The 19663-nt window shown below is 42.1% G+C and overlaps 1 protein-coding gene across 2 annotated transcripts in view; it reads right to left on the bottom strand.

Moving 5' to 3' along the window:
* bnc1 (basonuclin zinc finger protein 1) overlaps window positions 1-19663 on the bottom strand; it is an 80211-nt gene that overhangs the window by 21297 nt on the left and 39251 nt on the right. The window contains exon 1 of one of the 2 annotated variants that reach the window (XM_028580957.1): window positions 1712-2102. The exons of the other annotated variant lie outside the window; for it this stretch is intronic. Coding sequence (XP_028436758.1) covers window positions 1712-1726 — 15 coding nt within the window. The 5' untranslated portion in view covers window positions 1727-2102. Of the gene's footprint in view, window positions 1-1711; window positions 2103-19663 lie in introns of those variants that run through there. 2 annotated transcript variants of the gene reach the window in all.

Genomic DNA, 19663 nt, shown 5'->3' with positions numbered 1-19663 from the left:
AAAATAATCAAAAATGTGGTAAAACAATTAAGTAAGTAAGTAATTGCAACTGGCTTTTTCAATTAGCTGAAACATAAAGAAAGAACAAATTGTCTTTTATTTCCGCATGATGATCAGACAGTACTATATGGAGCACATGGACTTTGCTTCCTTCATTAAATCGGTTTTTATCTCATATTGCTGTGGAAGTTAAACTGCAGGCTGTCTGGACAGACAGACACAGACACACACACACACACACACACACACACACACACACACACACACACACACACACACACACACACACACACTCGCGGCAAGAGTGTTTTGCCGCTACCGACATAACCACACACACAGCTCAGCTAATTGTTACATTATGGCTGCAACTAAACATTAGGCTGTTCTTAAATTACTAATAGGCTGTTGGCTAACAGGCAGGAGGCTACAGACAGACAGACACATGTAGGCAGACAGACAGATAGACAGACAGACATATGCACAAACACACACACACACACACACACACACACACACACACACACACACACAGACAGACAAACAAACAAACGCATACACGCACAAACACACACAGACAGACAGACAGACACACACACACGCACGCACACACACACACAAACACACACACGCACACAGACAGACAGACAGACGGGTGAATGGAGAACAGGCCCAGGTGAGGATTTTGGACTTTTTTTCTCAACAAGGTGGAAGTGGTGTTCAGGATAGAATATAACTCAATTGAATACAATAAAATAAAACCGATAAATACGACGTTAATTGAATAATTGATAAGAATCAATCAAAAGCAGGTACGAGAAAAAAAGAAACGGAGCCTGATTTAAGAAAAGAGAATGAAATGGAGAAAAGGAGAATCACTCACTACTGAGAGAGGGGCAGCCTGACTTGTCTGTGCTGAAGCTGCTGTTACTGTTTATTGGGAGCTGTCTCCAGATTCTTAGAAAGGCATGCAAGGACAATCTGTGTCCACACTGAGCGACGGCATGGGCAAGTGGTTTTTCAGAGCGACTCAAAGTTACAAGAAATGTCAGCTTTTTGGATGGAAACTTTCAGTTTCACAGGCTGTCAATTGACCAAAAGCTAGCATCAAATAACAGAGCGTGATTCGTGTTCACATATTCTTTTAAACAGTTAGTCCCTTATTTGAATTAAACATTTGCCAATTTTTATTCCATTTCATTTTTGACAAACTTCTTGCAGAGCTGCACGTGTTTCGGGAACATTTCACATCTAGAACTGTTGAAAAAAATAAAAAATAAACCCGCTTTGCAATCATTTCATTATAATACAGAAAGTCAGACACATAACCTGAGTTTTGGTACTAGTATAATAAAAGAAAGAAAGAAAAAAAAATCCAATGCTACAGGTCACCATGTGACAACTCGTAACAACAAATCCCAAAGAAAACACGGATAACGCAACATAAATCTGCAATCACAGCAAAACTACAGTCTGTATCGGCATGTTTCTACTCATGTCTCGTCACACAGAAAGTCGCAAATGCACATGTATGTAATCCTAAAATTCTAAACATTTCTACTTCTCCTAAAAAGTCTGCACTCCTTCCGCCTGTCACTCGGATCTACATAAACTCCTTCCACTTTGTCTTTGTTAAACATGTCCTGTCGGTGTGTGCGTGTGTGTGTGTATGTGTGTGAGCCGAGCGGAGCAGAGAAAAAGCCGTCTCTCTTACCTCAGCCATTGTCATTTAGTCGGAGGTTTCCAAGGATACCGTGGAGTTTGCCATTCCCCGCGAGTCCCACAAAACAACTGCCTTCAACTCTCCTGTCCGCTCAAATACTAACGCAAAAGAGCCATCACACCCCGCAGCATCTCCTTCAACAACACACACACACACACACACACACACACACGTGCTCCGCTTCTTAGTCTTCTCTCTCTCTCTCACACACACACACACACACACACACACACATACACACACTGAGCCACCGACACTCCACAAAAAGAGTAGTAGTCACTGTGCTTCTACTCTCACTGCACAGATGCACACACACACATACATACACACGCCTCCTCTGCTTTCTCTCCTCTAATGTTGCCGTGGACTGGCTCTAAACTACTCAAGATGTTCGGTGTGTGTGTGTGTGTGTGTGTGTGTGTGAAACTGGGCACAGGGGATTGGAATGAGATCCTCCCACTCGGCATTCTCACCTCAGGAGCTGCCTGCTCCCTCCCTAGCCTGCGCACACAACACACGCACACACACACACACACACACACACACACACACACACACACACACACACACACACACACTTGCATGGACACAGAGGTGTGCATGCTCTTTCACGTGCGCAGACACACACACACACACACACACACACACACACACACACACACACACACACACACACGCGCATGCACGTCTACCCCCTCAGAGTCACAGGGCAGTCCCCTCACAGCTGGCTGGAAGAGGGCATGACACTCATCTTTCACAGAGATTTGATCAAAAGGAATCACAAAGGCTGGAGGCTCTTCTAATGCAGTCAGGGGAGACTCTCCACCCCCCCCTCTCTCTCTCTCTCTGTGTGCCTCTGAGTAATGCCCTAAATCAACGTTGCCCCTCTCGGTGCACACAGCACAGTGTGTGTGTGTGCGTCAGGACTCACCTTAACACAGCTCTGTGAACATCCTCCATAACAAGTTATGCCTTGTGCCATCAGGAATGTGTCAGTGTCTGTGCTGAGTGTCTCGGGAGGAGGGGGGACTTCACACATGACAAAAACCAAATCTGTGTTATCTTTAGGAATACGTGTACCTGGGGTTGGGTATCAAACCTCAACACCTTTTTTTTAGGTTTTCTCACCGAAATGTGTCCACAGCACTCAGGACTGAGAACTTCAGAGTATCGTTATTCATAGTGGTAGTTTTCAGATTTAAATCACAAGTCAAGAGTCAGTTTTGGACTCATTTATTCCGAGAAGGTTTTTTAATTAACAGGTTGTTAACTAACAGCATTTGAGAGCTTTAGCTTTTTTAGCTCTTGATTATATACAGTATACTTCTCAAATATTGGCTCAGCTGTCACATTGGGACATTGACGCTGACATGAAACATTCGTGTTTGTTTGACCTCTCAGGAACTTCCGTATTATTACTGTAAACGCCAACTCGGATATATTTTAACTTTCAGAACATACCCAGTGGAGCTGCAACTAATTTCAATATTCATTAAATCTGCCAGATATTTTCTCCATTAATCATTCGGTCTCTAATTTAGTGAAAAAGCCATTGTAGGAAATTTGGCAGCTTTGCTTGAAAAATCACTTTTGATTACGGTTAGCCTGCCTATTAACAATTAATAGATTATTTGTATAGGCTTGAAACGTCACTCAGCCTATATTAATGGGAGCACTATCTAGTGTGCAGTCTGTATTTTTCCGTATTTTACATGTTCTTCTGTCCAACCCCTAGTATTTACCGTTTGGATTTGCGTGCTTTTGTTAACCTTTTTTTTGCATCATTTGTAAAGCACCAATTTTATTTTTCCGTCAAGTGATTTATCAACTAATCAGTTCAGCTCCAAATCTAAGTTTCCCATTCATAAGCACAAGTTGAATGTTGACGTGGACACAACATCCACGTTGAAAACTGGTACGTGTGAAATGACAGAAACACATTAGAGATCTATTCAACTGCTGACACACAGAAATGTTGACAGAGTAAAAAAGGAGTGCCTCTCAATTCCTTCTGTTTTCTCCAAATGATATGCGTCTATTCAATTTATGGTAGGTTGATATATAGGAAAGTAAGTTAATAAGTAAGTAAGTAAGTAAGTAAGTAAGTAAGTAAGTAAGTAAGTAAGTGAGTAAGTTAGTGAGTGATTAAGTAAGTACGTGACTAAATAAGTGACTAAATAAGTAATTACGTGACGTAAGTGACTAAGTAAGTAAGTAAGTGACTAAGTAAGTAAGTGAGTGAGAGACTAGATAAGTAAGTAATTAAGTGACTAAGTAAGTAAGTAAACATTATTTATAAAGTACCTAAGTAAGTGAGTGAGTGAGTAAGTAAGTGACTTAGTAAGTAAGTGAATGAGTGAGAGAGTAAATGAGTAAGTAATTAAAGTGATGGTTCGGAGTAAGTTCACCTTAGGGTCCTTTGCACCATGACCTCGAGCCAAACACCCCCCCAGAAGCTTTTTTCACCTGGGTCTAACATTGGGAGAGTTAGCGCAGAGTAGCGTTATCAGCTGAATAGCTTATTAGCGCAGGGGCTAATGGACCCACGTTTGTATCTCGTAAATGACCCCACTAATAATGCCCGAAATGATACCAAACTTCTACACTAGTACAAATAGGTTATGTACTCATAAAATGATGGATTGGAAAGTTTGTAAGTACACCAGAAGTTTATAAAAACTTGCCTGCTCTCTTTTGCTCTCTGTTGCTACAGCTGCTGCTGCTGCTACAGTTAGACGAGTGCTTAGGGCCGTCTACAAATTACTACACCGAAAAGACAACAAAAATATTTATTAATTTAATGATTAAATAAGGTAATGTCTCCAAACTTACCTCAGTTATTACTTGTCTCCTGCTAGTTATACTACAGCACTTAGTTAAAAAAAAAAGTTAAATTAAAAAATATTTTTGTTGCATCTCTTTTCGGTGTTGTAATTTGTAGACGGCCCTAAGCACTCGTCTTACTGCCGGCAGCAGCTACAACAGCAGAGAGCAGAAGCCAGCAGGCAAGTGTTCATAAACTTCATAAACGTGGGGTACTTACAAACTTTCCAATCCATCGTTTTATGAGTACATAACCTATATGTACTACTGTAGACGTTTGGTATCATTTTGGGCATTATTAGTGGGGTCTTTACGAGATACAAACGTGGGTCCATTAGCCCCTGCGCTAAGCTATTCAGATAACGCTGCTACGCTAACTCTCCCAATGCTAGACCCAGCTGAAAAAAGCTTCTGGGGGGTGTTTGGCTCGAGGTCATGGTGCAAAGGACCCTAGGGTGAAATTACTCCGAATCATCACTTTAAGTGACTAAGTAAGTAAGTGACTAAGTAAGTAAGTGATTGAGTAAGAGATTAAAGAAGTAATTAAGTATCTAAGTAACTAAGTAAGTATGTAAGTAAGTAAGTGACTAAGTAAGTAAGTGACTAAGTAAGTAGTGAGTGAGTGAGTAAGTAGGTAGGTGACTAAGTAAGTAAGTGAGTGAGTGATTAAGTAAGTGACTAAGTAAGTAAGTAAGTAAGTAAGTAAGTGAGTGAGTGAGAGACTAGATAAGTAAGTAATTAAGTGACTAAGTAAGTAAACATTATAAAGTACCTAAGTAAGTGAGTGAGTGAGTGAATGAGTAAGTGACTTAGTAAGTGAGTAAGTAAAAAAGTAAGTAATTAAGTGACTAAGTAAGTAAGTAAACGTTATTTATAAATTACCTAAGTAAGTCAGTGAGTGAGTTAGTAAGTAAGTAAGTGACTAAGTAATTAAGCGAATGAGTGAGAGAGTAAATAATAAGTTAGTATATAATTGAGTGACTAAGTAAGTAAACATTATTTATAAAGTACCTAAGTGAGTGAGTGAGTGAGTGAGTGAGTAAGTAGGTGACTAAGTAAGTGAGTGAGTGAGTAAGTAAGTAGGTGACTAAGTAAGTGAGTGAGTGAGTGAGTAAGTAAGTAGGTGTTCTAAGTGAGTGAGCGAGTGAGTAAGTAAGTGACTAAGTAAGTGAATGAGTGAGTAATTAAGTAAGTGGCTAAGTAAGTAAATGTTATTTATAAAGTACCTAAGAAGTGAGTGAGTAAGTGACTAAGTAACTAAGTAAGTAAACAAGTGAGTGAGAGAGTAAATAAGTAAGTACGTGACTAAGTAAGAAAGTAAACGTTATTTATAAAGTACCCTTCAAAACCATGGTTTCAAGGTGCTGTACAGTGCACCATTAGTTTAAACGGAAGAGAAAAGTATGACTAAAAACAAACATGAACGAAATCATAATAATAAAAACTACAAAATAAACGGCAAACAGAAGTTAAACACTCAATAGCATAGCTGCGTTGATTAATCAGATCAGGGTTATGGTCATGGTTTCCACCCCTGGTCCTTTACTTTGCTGCCTTTGTGTCTTTTCTCTTTGCTTCTTTCTTCCCCCTCTGTGGCAGAGGGAAAGCTCTGATGATTTTAGCCATTAGAAGCATCTGCTAATCCACAAATTACACAGCAAGTTCAAACAGGTACACCTGGTGTGCTCTACCTGTGGCAGCTTAAGGGGGGAAGGGAGGGCTGGCGGGAGTGGGTGGGGGGACACTTGAAAGAATCAGTAAATAGAAAGTGCAAAAAGGACTTTCCTTCTTTTAGTTTTTTCCAACCTTAATTCACCAAGAGCGTATATCGATGGAGCGCTTCGGCTATTCACCACACTTATATCATGTGACAGCTCCCAGCGTTTTCTCGAGGTTTGTGGAAGAATTTCACCTCATTTTGGACCATTGTTATTATCATTTCTGAGTCTAAAATGTCGGAGAGCAGAATGAAATCATAAAGCTTAAGGACAAAACTTGCTAAAGAAGTCCACTGGGGACCAACTGCAATCATTAGATGGGAGACATGTAATCGAGTCATTTAGGCTACGTTCACACTGCAAGTCTTAATGCTTAATTCTGATTTTTTTTCTGCTCAGATCTGATTTTTTGTTACTTTACCTTTTAAAATGTGGCCTATATCAGATTCCAGTGTGACCCGCATGCGCAAAAGAACAATAGCAATGACATCAGACGCAGCCCGCTGTTGCACTAAAGTTAGGGAGGTTATGGAGGAAGTAAGCATTTTCGCTTTTATTTCAAAATGTTTGTGTAATGGCAGCCGTAACATTAATGATCCTTCTAGTTTTGATTGAATTGAAGTATCTCCCCATACACTAATTAGGTCTAACACCTCACTCTCCCTCCATTGACTTGCTCCATCACTGTTCTCTATTTTGTAGGCCTAGTCAAGTTTTTAATTTTACTGTCTGTGTCTAGGGCTAATGGCGCATAATTGTGACAAATGTCGATGTAGATTGACGTAAAAGTCGCATCAAATTGGTTGTTCACACTGCGGCTGCAATGAAAAAAAAAAATATCAGACCTGCGTCTGATTCAGGACCACATATGGAAGTGGTCTAAATCTGATTTGAAAAAATCTGATCTGGGCATGATTTGAGTGTTAACACTACTTCTGAAGAAGTTTGACCTGGTCACTTGGCCCCCGAAAAAAAATCGGATTTGGGCAACTTTTGCCTGCAGTCTGAACGTAGCCTTTGTTAGTTTAGGTTGACACATTTCCGTTCATTCGGCTTAGGTGGTGCCCAAAATGTCTTGGGTGCTCCGTCTAAGCCTTATAATGATAGGGAAAAGCCTGGCTTCTTGTATAATCTAAATGTTCTGCTTTTACTCACTGTCAGTGCCTTGCTAAAAGGTAACTCTGCTGAAGTGTGAGTGAAGAGTATTACTCATCCACTTTCCCCACCCACATTCTCCCAGCGAGGAACTCGACCTGACAACCCTCCAATCACAAACCCGCTTCTCTAACCTCCAGGCTAGCAACACCCCCCTGACTTGACATTCAGAAATTTGCCAAGCAGCCACGCTAACTGATAAAAATGCAGCTAATGGCCCTTGAAGTTGGACATTAAAACGGCATTACTTTCCACAGGAGATCAAAGCTGTTCTTATTTGTGAAAAGCCCGAAAAATGTTATGAGGTTACATATATGGATGAGAGACATCCCGTCAAGGCATGTACAACGCAAGGTTGGAAAGCCCTCCATTCCTCCCCCGCGGTCTTCGAGGCAAGCAGATCTGCTTAGCGGCCTTGTATTTATTCCCCAACCTAAGGGATGCATAGCAAACACAGCCCCAGACCTGGACTGGATTAGGTCTTCTTGTCAGATTGCTGCTCCCTGGGCTGGAGCACGGCGGACATATTTGTGCCCTGAGGGGGCAGAGCGTAGAAGCTGCAGCTAAAACCACAGCAAATAAACTCCATGTGCAGCAGAACAGGTCACGCTGCCTACTTACATGTCTGTCATTAGCCTTCCTGCAGGGAAAAAAGCCAAACGGGGCTTGAGTACTTGAGCAGATGAGCAGCTTTTGGGAGACACACCTTTACACTTTCTTTATTTGACGAAGCTGAGCAAAATACTGCAAGTGCGTACACTTTCTCTCTGTCTTCGTTTGTTAAATGATACCTTTGGCTGAATGGACCCATTCTATATCCGACGTGCAGAGCCGGATTACATGGAAAGATTACACTAGGTATACTGCATTTTTCGGGCCCCCTCCAAATGGATACTTTGTTATTTGGTGAATAAACAAGATTTCTTTTAACTGCCACATGACCATTATGCTAATGTATTTATTAAGGTATTTTAATGCATCTAATTTAGGTTCATTTGGAAGGGCCCGAGAGAAACTTATGTAAAACCTCTGTGTCGTTTTCTCTGCACCTGAAAGCATCCCACAAAAGTGGTATTGTTACTTCTTTACTACTGTACTTTTTATTAATACCATATAATACACTTCAAGAAGTTTACATTAAGTGTTTGATTGGAAATTTACATTTTAAAATTATTTTTAAACTATAAAGAAATAGTATTTTGACTTTTCCCTCTTATTGGACAACCTAGTGGCAAATTGGCCCTAGGCACACCCATGCCTCGATCCGGCCCTGCAGACGGGTCACCTACAGGAGCCACCTGAAATCATTTCATGACTTTCAGTTCAAGACATTCCCATGAAGAGATTTTTTAAGTGGGTGGCACAGGGTGTGACCAATAATCAGTCAGGGGGGACCCAGGAGGGGGAGAAATCTGCTTAGAAATGTAGGAAATATTGGATAGGATAGAACAGCACAATGTTATTCTGCTAAAAACACATCCCATTCATTATTCATTTCATTTGTTTTCATTTTAAACAAATTGTTTATCCGAACGCAATACACATTTTCTATAGGCTCAGCCATTCCAATGCTGGTTCCATGGTATCAGAATTTTGGAAAACATGAATTGGTCATGTGACAAGGGCTGGGAATATTGGCAGAACAGGCAGCCAAGTCACAGTACTTTCATCAAATGGGAATCACAATTGATTTGGGGGACCGGACATCTTTAAATGCCTACACTTTCAAAATATTCCATTTACGATGATGTAAAAGACAAAAAGACAATCCTCACATTGGAGAGGCTGGAAGCACAAATTATTTTTAGACAATATTTAACATTCATTAGATTAAGAAAAGCATTCCCGATGAATTATTTGTCAATCAATTGACTAATCATTTATTTATATATATTATTTAAATACACAAATCTGTGACTTGTTAAACACCCACACTATAAACCTTTGATATAAATATCTTACTGTTTAAATGTTATACAGGATCATGCTGTAAATGGCATTAATAATATGACAGCACTGCCTGTGAATGTACAGGTATTTACTGTTAATGCATCTTGGGAAAATAAAGGAAAAGGCAGGAATTACACCGCAGCCAGTATGTTACTGTAAATTCAAATAATACATTAAGAAACTGCATGTCTATTTACTACCCTTAAAATTTGAAAGCAGTAAATGCGTATTGTAAATAAACAGTAGCTTTCAGCTTTGCTTAGCTTTGTTTCCAGTTGTACTGGCTATTATCTCCCCTGGCTGACTACCGTATCATGCAGAACCTGCCCCGACACAGCCACACTACAAGGCAAATTGTGTGTTTTCTGCGTGTGTGTGCATGCGTGCGCCTGTGTACATGCCATGTGTGTCGCCCAAGTGTCGGCCTGCCTTTCCTCACTTTAGTTGACAGTAAAAAAAAAGAAAAAAAGAAAAGAAAAAAGGCCAAATAGGGGAGCTATTACCTCCCCGTTCCCTGCAAAAAACTATCCGTACCAGGCTCCAGCCACCCGGCCAAATGGCTCGAGGTTTACCTGTCATTCCACGCCATTACTCAATACAGACACTCTCATCGGGTCGCTGTAAATCACACATGGAGCGGCACTTTAAATTAAGAGGAGAGGAATCCAAAGAGTGGTTGGAAGATCCTGATGTGTGACAGGGCTTTTTGGCAGCCTGGAGATCACAGTTGTGTGTTACACATAACATTAGAAGACGCATATGTTTACTCCTGCCCATGTGGACACTCAGTATGCGATTCAAACCCACATCAAAATAACTAAATAAATGTCTTCAAATAAATGAGCTAAGAAGACGTAGTGACGTTCTGAAGTCAAACAAGTGAAATCAAAGTGACGCCCTAGTCCACAACTCAAAGATATTCAGTTTACTGTCACAGAGGAGAGAAGAAAACTAGAACATAGTAACAGCTGTAATTAGAGAACTTTGACTTTACTTCATAAATAAATAAATAAGTCAAACCGATTATTCATTAATCAAAAACAGTTGGTGATTCATTTAATAGTTGACAACTAACCGATTTTTGCCGAACTTTGCAGCTCAAATTCTATCGGATTAATTTTTTTTTAAATTTTTTATCTCAACAGGTTGTAATGTTTACATATTTACATTGACGTTTTACTGTTTCACAATGCCTCGTTACATCCATATAAAAGTATGTGTGATTATGTGTGAAGGAGATGGAAAGCGCTGGAACAAGAAAACAGTGAGGCGAGCGCTTCCACCGTGCAGCGTGAGAGGAGGTCAGGACTGCTGGTGTGTGGGAGGCGCAGGCCTTTCATACCGATTGGTTTTATATAAAACAGCATTAGTGGAAGCAGAGCTGGCCACTGAGTGCACTTCAAATGTTAAAAGAAGACCACAGGGTATTAGTGCTTACTATGAATATATTCTTCTCTCTTTAGTTAGTGGGTAAAGTGTACGGGATTGAGAAGTAAACGGGAGCGATACTGATGGTACCGAGCTTGGTGCACACGTGGCAAATGGTTCACAAAGACAATTGTTTCCTAATTTCCAGGGTGGGGGATGGGAGGGTACTGAACACATGCACGTGCATGCATACAGTACATACTCGGGCTGTCAATTGATTCTAATATTTAACCGTGCCCAATCGCATGATTGTCCATAGTTAACTTGCAAGTCATCGCTAATTAATCACACATTTGTTATCTGTTCTAAATGAATTTTAAAAAGGGATATTTTTCATGTGTTCAATGCTCAAGTGGTGTTTGAGACTGGGCGTACTCCGGCGGTAACTCAGTTCACATCCACAGTACAGTATATGCAGATAACTTTAGTCTTGTGGAGAGAACCATCTGGAAGGACTTTGAAACTCAACTTGCCATTCAAAAGACACTTTTCTTTATCCATGTCTGCTCAAGGAGGCTTCTTTTTGGGGGTCTAACGCTGCTTTTTAATTATCATTCAATCAATTCAATTGAAGACACTCTATAATTTACAAAGACCCAACAATTCCAGTAATTCCCCCAAGAGCAAACATTCAGTGCGACAGTGGCGAGGAAAAACTCCCTCTCAGGAAGAAACCTCGGACAGACCCAGGCTTTTGGTAGGTGGTGTCTGACGGTGCCGGTTGGGGATGTGATGAACAGTGGCAATAATAGTCACAATAAAGACAATGGATCAGTGACTAGAAATAGTAGTTGTAGTAGTTCATGGCATAGCAGGGCACTGCAGGGTGTCACAGGATGTAGCAGGGTATAGCAGGGTGTCACAGGACGTAGCAGAGCACTGCAGGGCGTAGCAGGACGCAGCAGGACGTAGCAGGGCACTCATTTAGTTACATATGTAAGTAAAAGCCTGTTACTCAGAATGGGAAGTGTCTCATTTGAGAAGAGATTGGCTTTTAAAAGAGCATTTAATTGCTGTTGCAATGATTTTATAATCGTTCTTTGCCATGAAACAACAAAAAACCAAAGCACATTGGACAGGCAATGGTTTGCCAGATCTAAGCTAACCTTGCACGGCAGCTGGATTCTGGCGAGAATCGCTGGATCACATATCACACAAAAATCCAGCTTGTCAGGCTTCAAGTAGTCTATATCCTTGACGTTCCACTTCTGGTATTGCTCCGATGCTGCTGAAAATTCCGCCGGATGTCCGTTACCTTCCGCTTTCTTTGTGTTGGCATTCTAAACTCCGGTGGATTCACGAGGATAACTGCTCCTCAGATCTCTGCAGGGTAAATCCAGACAGTTGGCTAGACTATGTGTCCAATCTGAGTTTTCTGTTGCACGACTAAAGCAACTTTTCAACGTACACGTTCCACCAAAACAAGTTCCTTCCCGAGGCTATTTAGCAGTGGCACCTTGACTCCGTCCGCTGCTTAGCACCGCCCAAGACGATTGTGATTGGTTTAAAGAAATGCCAGTAAACCAGAGCACGTTTTTCTCCCATCCCGGAATGCTGTGTTGACTAGCCAGACCCTCCTTCACAGCGCTGTGGAGGAAGGTCTGGCAATGCGAGACTAGGCTTCAAATAACTGCGTTTCTGTCCGAACTACCAGCTGACCGAATAAATCAGCGTCCGGTTGATGAGGAGCTCTCACAGCTACGGGTTAACGGGTGTTAACCAGGGATGTAGCGGAGGGCAAAAAGCATGTAAACGCCATTTACACACCTGCCGAAATTCGGAAATAGGGTTTACCCACCTCTAAATTGCGTTATCCACCTCTGAATAGCGTTTATCCACCTCTAAATAGCCTATCGTTCCTAAGCCATTCTAAATTAAGCTTATGTCGTTTAAGTTTCATATTGTTCATTATTAGTTTCATAGTTTGTTAAACCTAACACAAATTCATCCATATTGCGCTGAATTATGGGACTGTCAGTGTTGACCAATCTCTTGCGTAGCCAGCAGGAAGCAGCAGACTGCTTCAAAGATTCGTCACTAGCCTACACTTCATTGCGTCTCATGTAGAATAATGTAATAAATGGATTTAAAAAATGGATATCCACCAGTTTTTTAAGCGCCATCAAGACAGCAGCCCTCCTGCTGATGCCAGCAAACGGCCTCGGCTACAAGCCCAAAATGAGTGAGCTCGGAAAACAGTACTAAACTAACTTAACTAAGGTTAATTTGGTTTACAGTAGATTCATGCCACTGACTCAACAAGCCACGGCAGTGATTAGGTGATTTCAGACACGAAGTTGCAAGTCCCCTCTACCTTTTCCCATTAGCCCATTTCAGGATATATTGTCAGATAAATAACTGGATGTAATTTCATGCATTCTCTGGCATTTAAGCCACTCTGACTAGCCCTTTGCTAGTCAGGTAGTTAATGTTATAATAATATTAACCAACCGCATTTGCGGTGTAGCCTAACATAGAAATGTGTAAAGTGTAAACAATGTCTTCACAACTAATTGTGGATGATGCTACATGGCTTCAAATCCCAGACACAATAAAGTCCTTAGAGAAATAACTGGGCTAGTTTACTCTGACTGGCTACCATTTGAAATGATTGACAGGGGAGTCCCCCCTCCCCCTTGCCCTTCTCAAAATGGTACTGGCACAGAGACAGTACTAAGTCAATTAACTTAAAGGTGTAGATAGGGTATAGCATTCAGACTGGATACCTAAACATTGAATGCATGCTAAATAATTTATTTTAATGGTTTGTCTGAATGGGTTAGCCTATAGGCCTCATAATGTCACCGGCTACTTGATCGGATGTGGTGTGCTAAGCTGTCTTTTTTCTCCATTTTAACTTCATTTTACAAAGGTGAGACAGACAATGATGCAGACAGGATATATAGAGAGGAGGGAGATAGAGAGAGGAGATGAGGAAAAGAGGTAAGACAAACAATGAAGAATGAAGAAACAGAGACATGACAATTTGAGAGAGAATTAATGTATGAATTGAATGGTGATTGTGTGACCTATGAGGGAACAACCAGTGATACCCTTGGTACCATCAAATGATAGCCTATAGCGATGTCATCAGGATACACATACACCTTACCGGTGGCCCACCGGTGGCCCACTTTACCGGTGACCACCTGATCACAAAATTTATAGTTTACCCACCTCTTTTTTTACCACTACACCCCTGGTGTTAACACACCATCTGGCTCGTCAAACCAGACCTAGGCTGCATCCCATGACAATTGTGAACACGCAAACAGCCTCAAATGTTAGTCTTATGGAAAACATAGTAAGATAACCTTTACAACAGCTAATCTAAACACAGCAGCCAATGCTCGCTGCACAGTAAAACATTCAGGAGGTTACATCGCAATGCACATGCCCCGTCATAGAGCAGCCTATGTTTTAACCATTCCTGCTCAGCTTTCAGACCGGTCTGGAAGCACAGGGGAGACTTTGTAGAGGCTGGTTTTACAACGTAATAGACGTCAGCTGTTTCAACAGCCAATAGAGAAGTCAGCTGGTCAGGTCAGCTACAAACTATAGAAATAAAATGATCCATAATACATTTTATTTCTATGTTAGTAAGTAAAAGTAAGTGTCAACTGGGTTGAGTATTGGGTATTGGGCCCACGAGCATTGTAATGTAAGTGGCTGAGGAGTGCGAGCAGCGTTACAACAAAGCAGTTAATCACATAAATTAAACAATGTTTTCGCCAGTTCATCACTAGAAATGCAGCTGTTGCAAGCATCTCACTATCACTAACGTTATCCACATTCATATTTAGACGCAACAAATGATATATTTAGGTACAAAAAGCCTGAAAGTCGGAAGTACAGAGAATCATTGCTAGGAGATGATACACCGTCTTGTCTCGTCGCATCGGTGTGAACTGGCAGCTTTTTAGAACAGACCGGAGCATTGCAAGTAGTTGCAACTTTCGTCTGATCGCGAATCTTTGGTCTGAACTGGGCTTCATGAGCAAGCTAACTAGCTGCATGGCAGTTTTTAGCTGCTCCACGCACTCAAGATAAAAGCCCTACAAAAGTAAACAACACACTTAAGAGTAGTGGCAGTGAGAATGAGCCTCTTTTAAACTCAATCTGTGATTTATCATCTGTGGGAAATTCAATAGGAAGTACTGCTGATCTATTGTTGTACAACTACGGACAGTGTTTGAAACCCCAGACCATACTGCATTCCCACTTCAACTGCAACAGCCATCTAGCTGTCAAACTTACTTCCTATGCGCCTATTAAGCCTATGAGTCACCTCTAAATGTTACTTTCCACCCGCTGGTGAGAATCACATGTAGGGTCCTCTGTGATGAGGACGCTCTCCAACATGTCTCATCTCAGTTTTTTGAGTCTAGAGCCGAGCTGTCGAGAAGGGGGCTCTGGAAATACGTTTGGCCCACATGAGCTAAACTGATGGGAAACAGCTGCCTGTCGGTTCAACTGCCACTGAAAGGGTGTGAAGACATCTCTCCAAAGGACATGTCGGACACACCGGCAGGTAAAGGCATTAGCAGCTCCGCTCCTTTACATACCACGCGCACACACACACACACACACACACACACACACACACACACACACACACACACACACACACAAACACGTTTACTTAAATTACCCACCACTAGTGAAAATGTGAAGTTTAGGCAACAAAACTGCTTGGTTAGTTGAGGAAAGAAATCATGTAACGCACGGAAGTCTGTGACGTGTTACATTGGTTAGGGTTAACTTAAAAAAAGTCAATAGTCATGTTTCCATCTAATTGTCATGTGAATTTTAAGCGAACTTTTAAAATGTCGCAAAAAAGAAAATGTGAATTAGTTTCCATCAACTGGTTTAGAGCGAATAAACTAGACTATGCAAAGCGTCACAAGTTGACGTTACGCATGGTTGTAGATTGCAAACCAGCTTGCCAAATCAAAGAGTTTAGAAGCTAAGTTCTTTGGCTAAATGGCGAGAGGTAGCATTGTACAAGTTGGCCACCTGTGCAGAATACAGGGTTGTGGCATTGGTGACATTTAGTGTCAGCTACACAACCATTCCCCGCTGTGTATACGGGGTGTGCAGGGCCATACGATCCAAGCTGTCGGACCAATTCGTCCATTTATCCGACGTGGCTGAAGAACTGGATATAGTGCACCGCAACTCCACTACGCACCTTGCGCCACAAGTGCACGGCGCACTGGATGGGACCCATATCCCGATCTACTGGGACTATAGTCATGCAAGTTACATGTTCGCCACATCACAACTTATTCAGCAAAGCTGTTTCCATCTCCCATTTTGTGCATTATCTCTTTTCGAAAAAGACAAAAACCACCTCAAGCAAAGCGTAAAAACCTTTTTTGCGAATTTGAGGACGTTTTTTTTTTCTCAAATTTTGCCGTTTCCATCTACATTTTCTAATGCGATACTTCAAAATGTGCATAGAAATACGTTGATGGAAACATGACTACTGTTGACTTTTGGTTTCACACGAACAGCGGTCTCCTAAGTCAAAGGCCTTCGTTTGTTGGACTATGGCGCTCTTTATATTACATCACCTGACTCCCTCCTTTATTCCTTTATATGAGTTTTTATTTGATATCTTTAATTTTGTTTCCCCACTTGGTGGGCACTTTAGTGGCCATGTAGGAAATAAAGCGAGGTGTCACGTGATTCAAATTTCGCATTAGATGACAAAAGAAAAAAATTTGTCATTCCCACATCTCCTCATGGTTTTGTACCCTCTCTGCCCGTTGTTGTCCTCCCGTGGTGTGGCGACGGAGCATCCACACAGCACATAGATTAATAAAGCTGCTCCCTTTCCTCTCATCCTTCATCTGTCGGTCCATCCCTCCATCCCCTCCCAGAAGTCTGGTATTGATCAGACATGTCCACATTAGAGGGAGGGGAGATGCTTTTATGATAATCCACCCACCCTCCCCGCCACTCGTAATGGCTGCATTAGACGCTCATCCCCTCCGCACCCGACACCTGGCCCTCGCTCTCTTTGGACTTACTGTTTGCATTACAACACTGTTTAATGGGCTCTTTAGAGGGGTTGAGGGTGGGGGGGTGGGGGAGGGGGCTGGGGGCAGGGGGCAGGGGAGGGCAGGAAACTTTCCAAGAGTTTCCAGTAGATGAGGACCCAGCTAGGAGCCACTGGGAAGGTCCGGTGCGAGTGAGTGATAGATGGCACCATGTTGAAGTGGAGGGCGGAGGGAGCTGGAAGTGGGGGTCCATTACCTATTACTGAATGCCCTCTCTGTCTAGCCACGCCGCTCGGCTGGCTGTCTGTTGGCTCACAAACTCTGGGAAGTGGAGCTTTGGATGAGTGTTTTTTTTTTTTGACCGGACCCAGACAGAGGGCCAATCAATAGCTCTCTTGCTCTCGCTCTCTCTCTTCTCTCTCTCTCTCTCTCTCTCTCTCTCTCTCTCTCTCTCTCTCTCTCTCTCATTACTTTCCATTCAAAACAATCCAGATACTTTCTGACACAAATGTAAAGAGTCTGTCCACAAACGCGCCAGAGCTGAAACTAAAGATCCATGTAGGACACCTGTGTTGGTACAGTAGGCGCTGGTGCTAACTGGAATAGTATTTAGCACACCAACAGCATGATGGGCTATACTCTCGCTCTACCACTGCATTATTCACCAGGCTGGCTGGAAGCAGTGGAGTGGTGGGGCTCTCAAGATCCCTGGCTCAGGAAGAAAAAAAAAAAAAACACAAGATTGAAGAAAAAAAAAAAAAGAAGAGAGAAAGAGCCACCTGGACACCATCAGTCTCAGGGAAGGTAAACATCTCCCACATTCCTTGCGGCACACTGGCCTACAGGGGTCAAAGGTCGTGATGACAAACGAGTGACCCAGGAGCCCTGAGAAGCCAAAAGAGGAGTCTCTGGAATCTCTCAGCAGGGGGGACGGGGGGACACAGAGACATATGCAGCGGCAGCAGGAGACACGGATAAAAGGGTAGTGCTTTACAAGCTCTCAGGGCCACTATGCAAGACCCAACCTGTGGCTCTTCAAGGGGAAAAAAAAACAATATGAGCACATGCACAAACACAACAGCAAAAATGTATTGGACTGATCTCCCTCTCAGTCTCCAGCATTCCCCTCTCTACCCCTTCTGTCTTATGGAAGTTAACACAAATATATTCATCAAGGACCCCCGACTGATCAGGTTCAACAAGATTTTTTTTTTTTTATTTAGAACAAGCGGCAACTTCCTGGCCTGAAAAGTGAAACCAACGCGGAAGTGCCTTAAACCTGCATTTTATCTCATTTCCAGCAGTGAGCTAGTTTCAAGTCTTATTCAAAACAGCACGATTTTCATTTCGTAATTTCATGGTCCCATTTATTTTAAAAGAGACGATAAAGCAGGTGATGCTTTAGGGGCACATCAACGTGCCGACCTGTCAATCATGATAGAGGCTTAGCAATGCTTATCCATGGCCAAAATAGACCTTAACTTGGTTTTTGGGTGTTGTCCGTGTTTTCGTCTTGAACTTTGACCCTCTCACTGTGTGTTTTCACTTCATCAAAGTCCAGTGTTCTGCCTGTTGAGCATGGGTGCGCAACATTCACTTATAGTGCTTACGGACGTTAAGCAAAACCTCAGACATTACCTCACTTTAGCCTTTAAGCATATTTATTCTTGTGTTACATCTCTTTTTTCTGACAAACACGGGTGGCAGCTCTTCATTAGGAATGTCATGAGAACCGGTACGTCGGTACCAAGTTGGTACCCAAAATTCTGAAAACGTGACATGCTCGTTTTTCTACAGTACCGTAGGTACTGAGGAATGCCACTCTTCCGGACCTGACAGGGCTAGTATATGCCTCCAAGTGTTCTAGTCTGCCTCTAAATGCTGGAGAATAAGAAGAAAGCCGCTCAGCACAGAAAAACAAAGCGCCCTTAATCTCCGTGCAAGACACATTGCTCATGGGGCGACCTCTAGCTCACCCAGTAGAGTGTGCACCCCATGTAGGCTGAGTCCTTGGCAGCAGCCGTGGGTTTGAATCCGATCCCCTGCCATTTGCTGCATGTTATCCCCCTTCTCTACCCTTTCCTCTTTTCAATCTGTCCTGTCAATTAAAAGGGCCATAAAAGCCCAAAAAATAATGTAAAAAAAAAAAAAAAAAAAAGACAAGTTGCTCACTGAAGGTTTGACCCGACCGTAGTCGCAAGGTGGCGACGGCCAAAATGCACACTCCCGGCTTCAAAACGGCAGTGGTTTAAAAGTTAAATCGCCTCAGATGAGAAAAATAAGGAAAAAAAAGTGGGTTTCAACTGCAACCTGTAGACTAAGCTTCTAGTTGTAGTAGGAAGTCAGTTGTAACTAAGGAATGTGTAATGACAATATTTCATGTGTAAGGAATGGCGGGTATGTGAGAGGGGGGTGGGGAGGGAACTAAAGGTTGATGATGATTAGGCACAACTGGATGCTGTGCTGGACTTCTCCCAGCTGTCTGCCATCCATACTAGAGTTTAAGCATTAATATTTGTATTAAGCTGGGTCGTTCGTTGTAAGTTATTTCAACACATTCATACTGTTGCAGCATGAGCCCCACACACAGCTCGAAGTGGGGACATTAGCAGAGGCAGTTTTAGGGACATGTTAAGTTGTCTGAGGAAATATCTGTTCCCCATTCCTAACTACCGTCTGTGTGCAAATCATTTAAACAGTTTCGGTGACTCAATGTTGCACTGTGCAGTTCCAAAGTGTGCTAAGTTACTGTGTGTAACTCTTAAGTGACTTAATCAAACCAGATCGAAGTGCGTAAACACAAATAAAATTGTTAATTCATTCGACATTAGCGAAAAATACTGCCTGGCTACTGAGCATTTAGA

The sequence above is a fragment of the Perca flavescens genome, chromosome 1 (assembly GCF_004354835.1).
Source record: "Perca flavescens isolate YP-PL-M2 chromosome 1, PFLA_1.0, whole genome shotgun sequence".
Lineage (NCBI taxonomy): Eukaryota > Metazoa > Chordata > Actinopteri > Perciformes > Percidae > Perca > Perca flavescens.
This window is presented reverse-complemented; position numbering and strand designations above follow the sequence as displayed.